Below are 14,106 nucleotides of genomic sequence, written 5' to 3' on the forward strand. Positions count from 1 at the left end.
CCTCTTCGCAGTACAGCAGATGGGAACCAGAGAAATTATTTCCAGACACATATCTACCCATTCATCACATGTTCTTTAATGTACGCGAGCACTGTGCCTTCATGGCATTGGACCCCCAGACTGATGGATGGTTGTGGTCAAATCCTCGTTCTCGGGAGTAGGCCGTGCTCTCCGCTAAGCCACTGCTCCAGTGCCCATGTGGTTTTTGAAGCAGGACTTTGCCGTGTAGCACAGGCTAGCCTAGAACAGCTTCCTGTGCCCTGTGAGTGCTACCAAAGATAGCAGGAATAAGCCACCATGCCAGAGTGCAACAAAATTTTTGTTGAAACTGTCTAGCCCTGTTTTCCCATGAGCCCTCCGGGGTATGGTGGCCACTCCTTACACCGTAATTTGTAGAAGTGCACCGGTAAAGCGGGCTACATTGCCTAAGCACTCAAGAAGAAATGCTCTCTACCTCTACATTGCAAGAGCCAAAGCCAGTTTTATTCTGGAATCTTTTTATTAAGGCAGCATGATAGAAATGGGCCACCAGCCCAAACCTTGTGGCCTAAGGAAAGACCTGTGTCAATAGGGCTTGACCTCTCCAGACAGGCTCTGTCCTCCATAGCATCCATCCCTGCTTAAGCCCTCTGCTGGAAGATGAGGCACAGAGCCTCGGGAGAGGAAGGCAGGGCCCCATCCCAGGCTGTAGCAGCTCCTGGACCACAAAGCGGTAGCAGAGGGCAGGGGAACAGCAACCACCAGGGTTACCACCGCTTGTGGGTACAGGCCTCACTGTACCCTCTTACAGTTGTATTCAAAGCAATAAATTAAAATGACCATCAGCACCCCTCGAGACCCCTCAACCACAGAAGCTAAGCAGGAAGCAAAGCTAGAATTGGTAGGTTCTCGGCCCTCTGACCAAGGCCTAGGCTGTTCCCTCTAAGAGCAGCTGGGAGCGTGGAGTACACAGCAGCCATCTATTTGGTCCCTCATGCACGGCTATCAGGATGCCTGAAGGACCCAAATCCAAACGCACTGGCCCTAGGAGGGGGCCACACCTTTGGAAGGTTACTAGGGCATTTTGGCAACTGAGAAGATTAGAGCCCCAGAGAGAGGAGGGACCCAAAAAGGAATGCTGGTGTGTGGACTTTACCTGTTTGGATTTCTCTGACCAGCCTGGCCCAGGACAGCTGAGCTGGTCAAGTGGGGAGGAGGAGGAGCTGACTGGCCATGCAGAGCCCTCATGGCCAACCAGCACCTTAGTGCACAGCCTTGGGGATAGGCAGGACCTGGCCCCTTGGGCTTTGTGAGGGGAAGAAGGCTCCCCCCCCTCAGGGCTTCAAATATGGCATGGATTGTTCCTAGAGGAAGGGAGGGGGTGGCAGTGGCCCCTCCTCTGCTTGGTGGCCAGCTGAGGGGGCCTGTCCCAAGCTACAGGTGGATGGCTGTGACATCTGTGGGAGTGCTGGTCTGACTGGGCCCCTGGCTGCTAGAGCCCCGGGGGGCTTTGGGCACTGGGCTGGGGGCTGTCTGGGCAGCTTCCCTGAGGCTCTCCCGGAGCGCAGCTTCGATCTGCTCCTGACAGGCCCGCAGGCAGTCCTAGGAAGAACAGCAGCGTCAGGGGGACAGGCAGGTACAAGGAGGGAAAGGCGAACCCTTTGCACACCGGGAAGTCGGGGAGGTTAGGCCACAGCCCAGCCCAGGAATCGGGGCTCAGTTCTCAGAAACTGGCGAGAGGATGTGGCAAGGGTGTGAGCAGCCCTGCACCTGACGCCAAGTCCCCCACCCCCTGGCGCAGCATGCCACTGGCAAGAGAGGGACAGCTACATGTGTGCCCTTCACCCCACCCGGTCCTCTCCAGAGGCAGATGGAAGGCCACAGAAGCAAGGTTGTACAACTGGACTTGGGGTGGGTTGGATGCTGCCCTCTTCTGGGGGTTTGGGGGATAGCACTGCTTTTTGTGAATGGGGCCTGAGACTTACCACTTCAGTGCCTGTAATTCCTGCCAGCAACTCTGTGAGCTCATCTGCAGACATGGAACTGGCTCCTAGGCCTTGAACTGCAGCCCCAATGCTGCCTGTGGCGATCATGGATGGAGGGTACATTGCAAAGGTGTAATCTTGTAAGAGAAAAGGAGCCGTGAGAAGAGCCATCATATACTTCCTATTCCCTGTTACAGCGTGCGTGAATGCAGCATATTGGGACTCTTCAGTGGTGGGTGGGGTGACTCAGGGACAAGGGGAGGGTTTGGTGCGTGTGCATGGTGCTGGCATCTGACCCAACCCAACCTGAGATCTGAGAGGACAGCAAAGTCTCCATCTACCCAGGCTGGACCTGGCCAGGAACTAGAGAATGCCCAAAACCCTAGGGCGGGGACCTTAGGCAAGTCACTCCCATTGTACAATACCTCACCTCCATCCCAGGATCACCAAGATCCCATATAAATAGGTCTGAATATGGAAACAATCTCCTGGTTTACTACTTAGCCTTCAAATCCTGATTTTCCCAGATTGGAAAAACATGTCCAAGGCTCTCACCTGTAGCACAGAGGGCCAAAAAGGTCTGGGCATGCTTTTTGACCAAGGCCTGACGGTCACTGGGCAGAGAAAGGCGGTGCAGAATCAGAGCCAGGAAGTCGTGTGCAATCACAGCAGCGAGGTCCCACTTGAGCTTCCCCAGGACCAGCACCTCCCACTCCTGGGGAAAGGGCGTGAGCATGGAGTCAGTGGCTGGCAAAGGGGTAAGGACACGGCAGAAGAGGAGCAGTTCTGCCTCTGGCCGCAGGGGTTGGCACCTTGGGATGATGAGTTCAGGGCATTTTCTTGAGCATCTATTATCATTCCTGGGTGCTAGAATGACATGACATCCCCCATCTTCCCATGAATGTCAGGCCAACATCAGTTGACGCAGAAAGACTAAATTGCAAGGTCTACGGTCACTAGCCTATCCCTCCCTGGCCCTGCATCTATCTCAGCCAAGTCTCTTAAAGAGACAGAATGAGCATGAGCCACTCCTGAGGTTCCTCAAAGGGGAGCTTACCCAACCCCACCCACACCCCTTCTGTGGGACATCAGGGGTGGATCCTGTCTCAAGACACGGAGACCAAGCCAAACAGGATGAATCCATGTGACCCTTGAAGCACCTGCCCAAAACTACATAACCAATGAGAGGTCTTAGTAGGAGTCTAGGAGCCCCAACCCCAGCCCATTTGTCTGGGGTTCCAAGTCCTGGCCTGACTTGCATTTCCGAGTTGCACACACGAGGATTTCTTCATTGTTTTATCTCAGGAAGGAACTCATGGGTTTGACTCCTCAATGAGGTAGAAATGTCAGCCCCACCCAACCTCTTCCAGGACCCCAGCAACAGCTGTCCCTCTCTGTCCCACGACCTAGGTATCAGCCTCAGGCTTCTTAGAAGAGCCTACAGAAAAAGCCTGGGCTACAGCCAGGAGTGAGGCAGAGGTTTGCCCCGTAACCAATAGCATAGCATCCAGCCTCCAAGGAAGCAAGAGGCAACCAGAATGTGTGGGGTCCTCACTGAGGGAAGGTGGCCACCTCCCCAATATCCAGACGTGAGGATCCCAGCCCCACCTCCAGAACATCATGGCCGGCAGCACACTGGCTCTAAGGCTTTCTGGTCAGTGCCGTGCAGTTGGAATTTTCCCCTCCTTTCTCGGGCCTCTGCTGTGCAAGGGTTTAGACTGCTGGGGTTCTTAGAGGTCCCTCACAACTCTCTGACCGCAGGCCACTCAGCGCAGGCCTCGAGGAGAAGGACTTGCCTATTCTGAAAACCTCTCCTCACACACTCTAATGGAGACCACCCTAATCTCTGCACAAAGAGGAAGTCTCCCACCTCCCTGCCTCAATCCCTCAAAAACATCTTGCTCCCTGGCTCTGGAAACTACCAGATTCATCACAAAGAGCTGTGGGGCCTCCCGGATTCCCAACTCAGGCCTCCCATCAGCTGCTTGACAGGGAGAGGAATCCAGTTCCCCGACTCAAGGCAGTCAGGGGCCCCAGTACCCTAGCTTCCCAGCCAGCCAATCACATTAGTCTGCCTGTTGCCCTCCTCCCTAGGAGATGGGGCCCAGAGACTCCTTTCAGGGTCAGGGAAGGCTTGGCCAGCCACAGAATAAGGTGGAGGGAGGTGCCAGCTCACCCACCCTCTCCCCCAGACCCTGTGGGAGATGATGTTCAGACTCTCTTCCAGATCCAAGCAGCTCCTCCACCTCCTCCCTAGACTCCTCCGGGGCAGGGCAGAACCCAACCGATTTTTGCCCCGCCTGGAGGAGCCCAGCCCAAGTTCCCAGCAAGAGGCCCCAAGGAGCCACTTCCCAAACCACAGGAGTGACAGCAGCTCCCCACAGGGTTATGAAAGCCCTTGGTCTGAGTGGGAGGGCAAGGGGACCAGCATCATTATCACATCGAAGCAGCCGGGCTCAGCTCCCCGTCTCTCTCTCTCAGGGAGAAAGCCTTCCACCGACCCAGGGCAGCTGCTGCAGCTTTTCAGAAGACAAGGAAGGGAGGGAGGGTAGGGAAGGGGCTCTGTCTTTGGGAATAGAAGAGGAAAGGGAAGAAAACACCTCTGCACTTCCTTCCCGCGCAATCGGCCTGGCTTTAATCAGCTCTGGGAGGCTTTTCCATCACAAAGTCCACCCGGGGATAAAGACTCGTGCAAGGCAGCCCCCTCCCCCACGTGAAGCACATTCCACTCCGGTGGGGGTGTGCTGCTGCCAATAAATAACTCACGGTGGCTGTGTAAACCCAGAGGCAAAGTACTGCTGTATAGACCGGCAGCTGGACTTGTTGCTATCCGGGGTAAAGAGGAGTTAGGAGGGGAACGCCACTATGGTCAGAGGAAGGGGGGTTCATTTGGTTTTAAGCCTGCAACTAAAGCACAACTACCACGCTACTTGGCCTTTGTCCCACCCTACTTCTTTTCCAAAATAATGGCCTGGGGCGAGGGGAGGGCTGGTGAGTGAGGGGGTGAGCTTGGCGTTCCTTTTTTCTAGTACATAGGGCGACAGTATGTTGAGAGCAGGGGCAACCAGGGGATTCCACACGCACCCGCAACTGCCAAGGAGCCACAGCTTGGTCCGTATAGATGCAAAGCTTCTCAATAGTCAGGGGCGTGGTTTCGCGCAGCTTGGAGGCCAGCAACAGGCAGACGGTACCGAGGAGCTGCAACTGTGCCTTTCGGGTGGGGACACAGGACAGGTAGCGATCCAGGTAGTTCATGGCCAGAGGGAAGACATCGTCCTCGCAGCGCTGCTCCTCACACACCTGAGGGATGGCGCGCGAGTCATTGGTAGGGAAGGGACCGACTGAAACCTAGCAGCTCGGGGGTGGAGGGAGAGTGGAATGTGGAGCAAAAAATAAACAGAGAGGGGATAGACTTACAGTGACAAGTATCAACCGAGGAGGATGCGCCCTCCCCAAGGTGACCCCCCCACTTCCTCTGCCTGGCCTCCCCACCCCTGAGTGGTGGGGGTGTAAAGGAGAGGAGCCCATGCTCACGAAGGATTCCAGACTCCCCTCCCCCACGGCGAGCGGAAGGGGGACGCAAGGGTCACCTAGAGAGAATTGGGACCTTAGCCTCATTACTACCACCCACAGCACACACACTCCCAAGGGGAAGGGAGGGAACTCCTGCCGCGGTCTCCCGCACTTTTCATTTCCCTGTGGACCGGAACCGAGCGCGCGCCACCCCCACCAGCTTCCCCCGCCAGAACCCCGCGACAGACACAGGAACCAGTTCTGGGGCGAAGGCGGTCGAGCCCAGCGTTTTCCAAACACGCTCTCCGAGAACACCGGGCGAGGAAGGAAGCAGGAGACACCGAAAGAAGCCAGAGGGCAAACAGCGGCCCTTAGCCCTCTTTCCCGGCCTGAAGCGAAGTTTAGTTGCAGTGCCAAGTGACTGGCAGCCACAGAAGAAGCTGATCGGGGTTGGGGAAGGGAAAGGGACAAAACGCAGGCAGCTGGCTAGGGTGCCTGTGTGAAAAGCCAGGCCCCTCAAGTCGGGGCCGCCAAAGCATCTTGAAGATTGTGGTCCGGATTCATGATGCCCCGACGGGGCAACTTCGATTAGCCCAGAGCCGGGGGTGGGGGTGGGGTAAGGAGAGGGGACCGGTCCGGGCCGTACCTCCAACATCCAGTACGCCAGCATCTTCCGCATGTGCGGCTTGATCTCCTTTTGCACGCACTGGAAGTAGGAGGCTCGCGGCACGTAGCGCTCCTCCAGGCGGAGCAAGCTCTGCAGGACACGCTGGTCCCCCAGCAGCCTTGGGTCGGGCCCGGCCCGGGGCGCGTGCCGGGTGCCCTCGCAACACAGCAACTCCATCCTGGGACGGCTCACGGGCGAGAGCAGGAGTGCGGGCTCGCAAGTGCTTGGAGAGGCGACGAGCACGAGGGAGAGCGCGGGGTGCGGGCGGGTCTGGCGCTGGCGCTGGCACTGTACGGAGAAGCCCCAGCCCGCCCGCCACCCGCGCGCACCGCTTCCCTGACAGGCGCCCCGCCCCTCGCGACGATGTAGCAACCGTGGAATGCTCCGACGTCACAACGTTCCAAGGGGCGGGGCCGCAGGCGGAAAGGGCTGGCGGGCATAATCCCCTCCTTCCCTACAGCCCCATTGGTTCGCTGGGCGCCGGCTTCGGCAGGCTTCCGGGCCCTCGGGGCCCTCCTGACCAAGAGGGTGGAGAGAACTTTCTGGGAGAGTGCCCTCTTCCCCATCAATGGGCCCTGTCTTGACTCTAGCCACCCAGGAAAGAATCAGTCGCCCAAAGTTATTCATTCATTCACGTTTGCACCCTACTTCGTGGCTTTAAGGAATGTGTTAGGAGCTGCATATCTGGGTCATTCCCACCTCAAGGTGCATTCCAGGGATTTATTCTGCAGACCATGAAACTGAAGCACAGTAGTAGTTGAAGAGATCTCATTGTCAGTCCAGGGAAACCTGGCCCCAGAATTTTGTCTTCTTAAATGAATTCCATTGACCTGAGCAGCAGCAGCAGCAGCATCTGGCAGCTGAGCAGAAATGTAGTTTCTGGCCGATTCGATGGCTCAGAAGGTAAAGGGTCATGTCACCAAGTCTGACAACCAGAGTGTGATCCCTGTGAACCACATGGTGGAAGAAAAGAATCAACTCCCATAAATTGTCCTCTGACTTCCACACTAACGCTGCAACAGGCCCGCGACACACACACACATACACACACACACACAAATAATAAATGAAAAATGTAAGAACAAAGGCAGTTTCTCAGGTCTGCTGAATGAGGCACTGCATTGTTTGCAGATTTGTGAAACAATTGAAGTGTAAGCAGTGTTGATCGAAATCAACACTTCAATCCCAGCACTACAGAGGCAGGCAGATCTCTGAGTTACAGACCAGGTGGGTCTACAGTGTGAGTTCCAGGACAGCCAAGACACCCAGAGAAACCCCGTCTCAAGGAACAGCAACAACAAAAAGCCAAATGGAGCCGAATGTGATGGTGCAAGCCTGTGATTCCAGAAGCATTAAAATGGTGGCAGGATTCAGTACACAGACACTTCAGACCAGCCTGGGTTTGATGAGACTGCCCTCCCCACCCCCACACAGAGCCAGATAGGGGGAGACAGAGGGAGTGGGAGAAAGGGGGGGGGAGAAGCTGAGGATACATCCAGTTCGTAGAGTGCCTGCTTAGCATGCTCAAGTCTCAGGGTTCAATCACCAGCACTGTAGAACCAGGAATGGTGTCCTACACCACACCTGTAAGTCCAGCACTTGGGAGGTGGAAACAGGAGGATCAGAAATTCAAGGTCACTGGTCAGTGATGGCAAACAACTGTAATCCCAGCACTCAGGAGACAGAAGCAGGCACAGCTCTTGAGTTTGAGGCCAACCTGACCTATGAGTTCCAGGAGAGCCAGGGCTACAAAGGACTTCAAAGGTTGCGAAAACTACAATAAAATTTTCAGACCAGCCTGGACTAGAATGAGACCCTGTCTCTGAACAACAACAAAGGCAAAAAACAAAAACAAACAAACAAACAAAAAATCATCATATTGCAGAGTTGGACATGACAGCACATGCCGAGGAGGTCTGTGGACAATTCCAGGCCGGCCAGAGCCTGGAAGACTCAAGAAGAAGGAGAGAGAGAGAGAGAGAGAGAGAGAGAGAGAGAGAGAGAGAGAGAGAGAGAGAGAGAGAGAGAGAGAGAGAGAACTTAATAAAAGGCAGGGGTGTGGTGTGGTGGTGCACACCTTTAATCCCAGCACTTTGGAGACAGAGGCGGGTCTATTTCTGTGAGTTCAAAGCCATCCTGGTCCAAGTAGAGATTTCTAGGCCAGCCAGAGCTATACAGTGAGACTCTCAAAAATAGAAGAAAAGGAGAAGGGAGAGAGAAAAGGAGGGGAAGAGAGAAGACAGGGATTGATCCCTGAGGGAGGACAATGGATACGCAGGAGGCCATCTTCCTGCTGGGCACCCAGCAAGGGCTCAGAATCCACCCTAATGAGGCACTATGGGATTAGCTCACTGAAGGTCATCTCTTTGTTGAGTGGTTTCCTTGTCTGACTGTACGTATAGCCCCACACTGACCTTGAACTTTCCAGCTCCTTGTCTCCGTTTCCCAAGTGTGTACCACCATGCTTATATTACCAACTGTACACTTAAAAAAACTGGGAAGTGGGGGCTGGAGAGAGGCTCAGCAGTTAGGGGCATGGGCTGCTCTTCCAGAGGACCTAGGCTCATTCCCAGCACCCACATGGCAGCTCACGACTGTCTGTAACGCTAAAATCTGACAGCCTCATACAGACAAATACAAAACACCAATGCACACAAAATTTTAAAAATAAGTAAATAAGTAAATAATTAAAAAAAACAACTGGTAAGTGGACACTTTTTTGAGACAGGGTCATAGGTAACCCTGGCTGACTTTGAATTTACTATATAATCAACGCTGGATTTGATCTGTCGTTACCTTCCAATTGCATGCCCCTGTTAGCTTTTTGAGATAGGGTCTTGCTATCTAGCTCTGACCTATGAAGAGCAGAATAGCCTCCAGCTTGCAACAGTCCTACTGCCTGCTCCATTCAAATTCTGGGATTACAGGCATGCACACCAAACTTCCTGTCCTTAAGGGCAAAGACAAAGTCCTGTGTGGCTGCCTGTCCTCTGGATTCACCACCTCCCTGAAAACACCAACCACGGTAAGGGGTCCATGTACTATGTTCCAGAACCAAACACACCACCAGTGCCTGGCTATTTTGCCCCTTTCAGCCAGGGCTGGGTGCTAATACTCAGACTGAGTGACAAAATAACCAGGGAAGGTAGCATAGCTATCAAGTGATGGAGGCAGGCTGCCGTCCAGTCTGCTCCTGAGCTCATGCCCTTGCAGCAGGGTTGGGGGCAGGAGGGAGACAGGGAGAGAGAGACACTGGGGTTCAAAGCCGGGAGTTTGCACTGTACCAGTGTAGGTACAGTGCACCACTGAGCTACATCTCTAACCCCCCCCCCCAAGCTTCTTTTTAATTTCAAGCTTGAGGAACATTGTTTGAAAAACAAAAACAAGGAAGGTAGCTGCCAGGAAGAGGGAGATGGACTGAAGAGAGAAAGCCATGCCTTTTGAGTTAGCATCAGCAATGGAGAAGATCTGTAAGCAACTGTAGAAATGGGGTGGGAGAAATCAGAAAACAAAGCCAAAAGAAATAAAACAAGGAGCAATCCCAGAGTGCCAGGGCAAACGTGCTTAAGAATCTGGGAAAGGGAAGGAAGGGAAAGAAAAAGTTAAACATTTTTAATTAGGAAGGTCGGCGGGCGCTTAGCAGTCGAAGCTGGAGAGCACCTCCCCATCCCCAGTTCTTGCCCACCTCATCCCCAGGTCTCCTGTGCCGTCCCAAGGGTGTGTATTGATTTATCCCTTGTTGATCCCTTAACCCAGAAAGGAAGAAAAGACAGGGTAAACCGGGGCGTAATGCCACACACTGGTAATCTCAACACTCTGGAGGCAGAAGCAGGAAGATCCAAATTCAAACCTATCCTGGGCTACAGGAGAGCTTGTCTCACAAAGAGAAAAGATAAGAAGGTAGATGGCAGATGACCGGGGGGGGGGGGGTAAATGGAGGAGCTCCGGGCCAGGTGCATCCAATTACAAAAAGTTACTCAATGAAATGGCAAATTAGTGGAGAACTGGAATGAAATGTCACAGGCCAGAGGCAAAGCCCCAAGGAAGAGGGACACCATGGCTCCTTCCTCCTCACACCCCCACGCCTCTTTATCACCGGAATGTCTCCATTTGAGACCCAGAAGGGGCAACCAGATGACAGGTGAGGCCAATCATCTCAGTAGCTTCAGATCACTGAACTGATGAGGAGAGAGACAAGCCGATGAGGGGACACCACCCCAAACAGGAAGGGGACAAAGGCTGCACTCAGTTCAAAATCTGGGTCCACACCCGGGACTCAGAGGCAAGACTGTCCTCCTCCATGCGCTCCTCTTTTCCTCCGGGTGGGTGGTAACTCTGGTCCCTACCCTACAGGGGTGCTTTGAAGACCAAAGGGCCGAAAGTATCTTGCAGACAACTGGGGTGAAGTGAACATGCAAAGGCAGTAGTTACTAGACTAACTGTGGTGGCCCACACCTATAATCCTAGCTCTTACCGAGTCTGAGGCAGGAGGATTGCTGCGAGTTCAAGGCCAGCAAGTTCAAGGACAGTAGCCTGTCCTCTTAATTCCTCTCAAAAACAAAAAAAAAAAAAAAAAAAAAAAAAAAAAAAAAAAGTTGTTTCTGTAATAACAATTCTCTCTCTCCCTCCCTCCTTCTCTCTCTCCCTCCCTCCTTCTCTCCTCTCTCTCTCTCCCTCCCTCCTTCTCTCCTCTCTCTCTCCCTCTCTCCTTTTCCCTCTCTTTCTTTCTAAAGTTTCCCTTCTCTGAGCTGGTTTAGCTCAGGGGTAAAGCACTTACCCAGAATTTATAAGGTCCCTAGGATCAATCCACAGACCCACAGGAAGAAAAAAAAAAGTTAGTTGTGATTATGGTACTTAAAAGTCAAACTTGTTCACGGATATTTACAACCATCAACAAATACTAGCGGCTAGAACTGAACCCAGGACTTCCTGTATGGAAGAACATGTGTTCCTTATGGCCCATTTCTATAACTGTTTTTACAAACGTTAATTACAATTGAGAAATGGGGGGGGGGGCTGAAAAGATAGCTCAGTGGTTAAAAGCGCTGGCTGCTATTCCAGAGGTCCCAGGTTAATTCCCAGCACCTGTATGGCCATCTGTGATCTTAGTTCTAGGAGATCTAATGCTGTCTTCTAGTGTCCACAGGCACCTGGCATGCATGTGATACACATAGATACATACAGGCAAAACATTCCTATGCATAAAATAAAAATAGAGTTTTTTTTTTAATTGAGAAATAAACACTATGCCATAAGCTGGGCACAGACATAAAATCCTACTAGGAGAATCTCCCAAAGTTCAAGGACAACCTGGGCTATAGAATTCCCAGCCAACATGAGCTAGAATAATCCATTAAACAAAAATAGTTACTGAGCCTTTAAAAACAAAGGCAACTTTAATCCCGGCACTCAGGAGGCAGAGGCAGGTGGATCTCTGAGTTCCAGGCCAGCCTGGTCTGCAGTTCCAGGACAGCCAGGGCTACACAGAAAAACCCTGTCTCAAAACAAACAAACAACAAAGAGTTCTTGTGGACCAAAGTTTGGTTCTCAGGACCAAGCTTCATGGGGATCCAATGTTTCTGGCTTCCATGAGCACATGAACACTCAGCTAATTAGTGAGCTTGAAGCCGGACTGGACTACATGAAACCCTATCTCAAAGGGAGGGAGGGAAAGACAGAAGATAAGAAAACATGGAAATCTTGGGAGGAAGGCAGGGTGGAGGTTGAGGGATTGGAATGGCTATGGACAAAGTTCAATGACAGATACTTTGGAGATTTTCATAGCAAAACGACTCTAGAATTACAAAGAGGCAATACTCCAGAAGCTTTTGGTAATACTGATATTTTTGCTAATTAAAAAAAAAATACATTCTGGCCAGTCATGGTAGTGCATGACTTTAATCTCAGCACTCCAAAAACAGAAGAGGGTATAGAGTGAGTTCCAGGCCACCCAGGAATACATAGTGAGACCCTGTCTCAAAAGATAAGTAAACAAACTACGCCTATATTGTTCTTAGGACATACACACACAATGTACCATGTAACATAATATTAAAAGAACAAGACAAAACCACACAGGAATGTTTCTTCCCACCCCAATCTTAAATGACAAAGACTATCATCCAGCCTCCAGGCAGGCTTCCCTATTGATCAAGAAACTCTGGAGCTAGTGATATGACTCTGGAAGTAAAGACACTTAATACAATAACTGACCATTTGAGTTCAATCCCCAGGGTCCCCGAGTGTTCACACACACACACACACACACACACACACAGAGAGAGAGAGAGAGAGAGAGAGAGAGAGAGAGAGAGGGAGGGAGAGTACAATGAATAGATAAAATGTAATTTGAAGAAGAAAGGAAGGTTGGGTATAGTGACACACGCCTTTAATCCCAGCACTCAGGAGGCAGAGGCAGGCAGATCTCTGTGAGTTCCAGGATAGCCTGATCTATCTTGTGAGTTCAGGACACCCAGAGCTATTTATAGTAAGACCCTGACTTGAGATAAACAAAAGAGAAGAAAGAAAGAATGACTACAAACTAATTCTAGCCTGGGGTCAGTGGCTAAGAGCACTTGTTTGGAAATCAGGAAGATCTGATTAGCCCACATAAACGCTGGGCACAGTTGCAGGTGTCTATAACCCCAGCATGGCAAAGATGGGGTAGAATTCAGGACAGGTGGGGCTTCCTGGCTAGTTAGCCTAGTCTAAACAACAAGCTTTAGTTTTAGTGAAAGACTGTGTCTCAAATAAATAAAAACTGGTGTTGTCTTTTTGTTCATGCTTCTAAGGCAAGGTCTACCTGCTTAGACTCACTGTGAACACATTTGGTCTCAAGCCTATGGCCACCCTGCCTCTGCCCTCCCAGGGCTGGGGTTACAGGTATGTACTACCATGTGCCCGCTGTAAAGCAAAGATATCTATACCCATAGGTGTATTTCAGACAGTGTCTCCTATAGTCCAGGCCAGCCACGTACTCACTTTGTAGATGAAGATGCCCAAGAACCTCTGATCCCCCTTGACCCTATGTCCTGAATTCTAGGATTACAGGCACATGCCACTGTGACCAGTTCAGTCAGTGCTGGGGACTAACCCAGGGCCTCCTACCTACCTCCATGTTAAAACGGTTATGTTTTATTTTAAATGTATGTGTATTCTGACATGCATGTGCATACTACAGCATATGTAGGAGTCAGTGGACAGCATGAGAGAATTAGTTCTCTCTTTTTTTTTTTTTTTTTTTATTACGTAGGTTCGGGTCACCAGGCTTGGCAGCAAGAGTCTTTGCTTGCTGGCCATATTACAGGCCCCATTATATGGTGTTATGATTTATTTACTTTATTTACTTATTTATAGACAAGGCCTTACTATGTAGCCCTGGATCTCCTAGAACTCACTAGGTAGACCAGGCTGGCCTCAAATTAACAAAGGTCTACCTGTCTTTGACTCCTGAGTGCTGGGATTAAGGCATGAACTACTATGCTCAATTAAATTTTCAAATTACATTTGGTGTGTGTGTGTGTGTGTGTGTGTGTGTGTGTGTGTTTACACCTGAGGACATTTTCTGGTGTGCCTCTTCTTCCACTGTGAGTTCCAGGAATCAAATCCAGGTCTTTTGTTTGAGACAGGGAATCTCTGTGTAGCAACCCTGGCTGTCCCAGAACTCACTTTGTAGACCAGGCTGGCCTCGACCTCACAGAGGTCCGCCTGCCTCTGCCTCCAGAGTGCTGGGATTAAAGGCGTCACCACACCCAGCTCAAACCTAGGTCGTTAAGCTTGTCCAGTAAGTGCTTCCCACTGCTGAGCAATCTCACTGAGCCGCCTGGCTTGCCCTTTTTTCTTCAGATAGCATCCCATGGAGCCCAACCTGGCCTCTAACTTGGTGGATAGTTGAGGATAACCTTGAACTTCTTTTTCTTTTGAGGCAAGGTATCATGTAGCTCAGGCTAGACTTAAACTTGA

At 51.6% G+C, this 14,106-nt stretch overlaps 1 protein-coding gene across 1 annotated transcript; it reads right to left on the reverse strand.

Annotated features, from left to right (window-relative positions):
- Positions 1-457: 457 nt before the first annotated feature.
- On the reverse strand, positions 458-6,521 carry Ccnd3 (cyclin D3). The gene is made up of 5 exons (XM_051204631.1): positions 6,124-6,521; positions 5,049-5,264; positions 2,520-2,679; positions 1,965-2,101; positions 458-1,581 (listed from the first exon to the last, which is right to left on the reverse strand). Exons 1-5 carry the CDS (start codon positions 6,319-6,321, stop codon positions 1,414-1,416), a joined length of 879 nt encoding a protein of 292 aa, XP_051060588.1. The 5' UTR covers positions 6,322-6,521; the 3' UTR covers positions 458-1,413.
- Between the last annotated feature and the right edge of the window lie 7,585 nt (positions 6,522-14,106).

The sequence above is a fragment of the Phodopus roborovskii genome, unplaced genomic scaffold, assembly GCF_943737965.1.
Source record: "Phodopus roborovskii unplaced genomic scaffold, PHOROB, whole genome shotgun sequence".
NCBI classification, from domain to species: domain Eukaryota; kingdom Metazoa; phylum Chordata; class Mammalia; order Rodentia; family Cricetidae; genus Phodopus; species Phodopus roborovskii.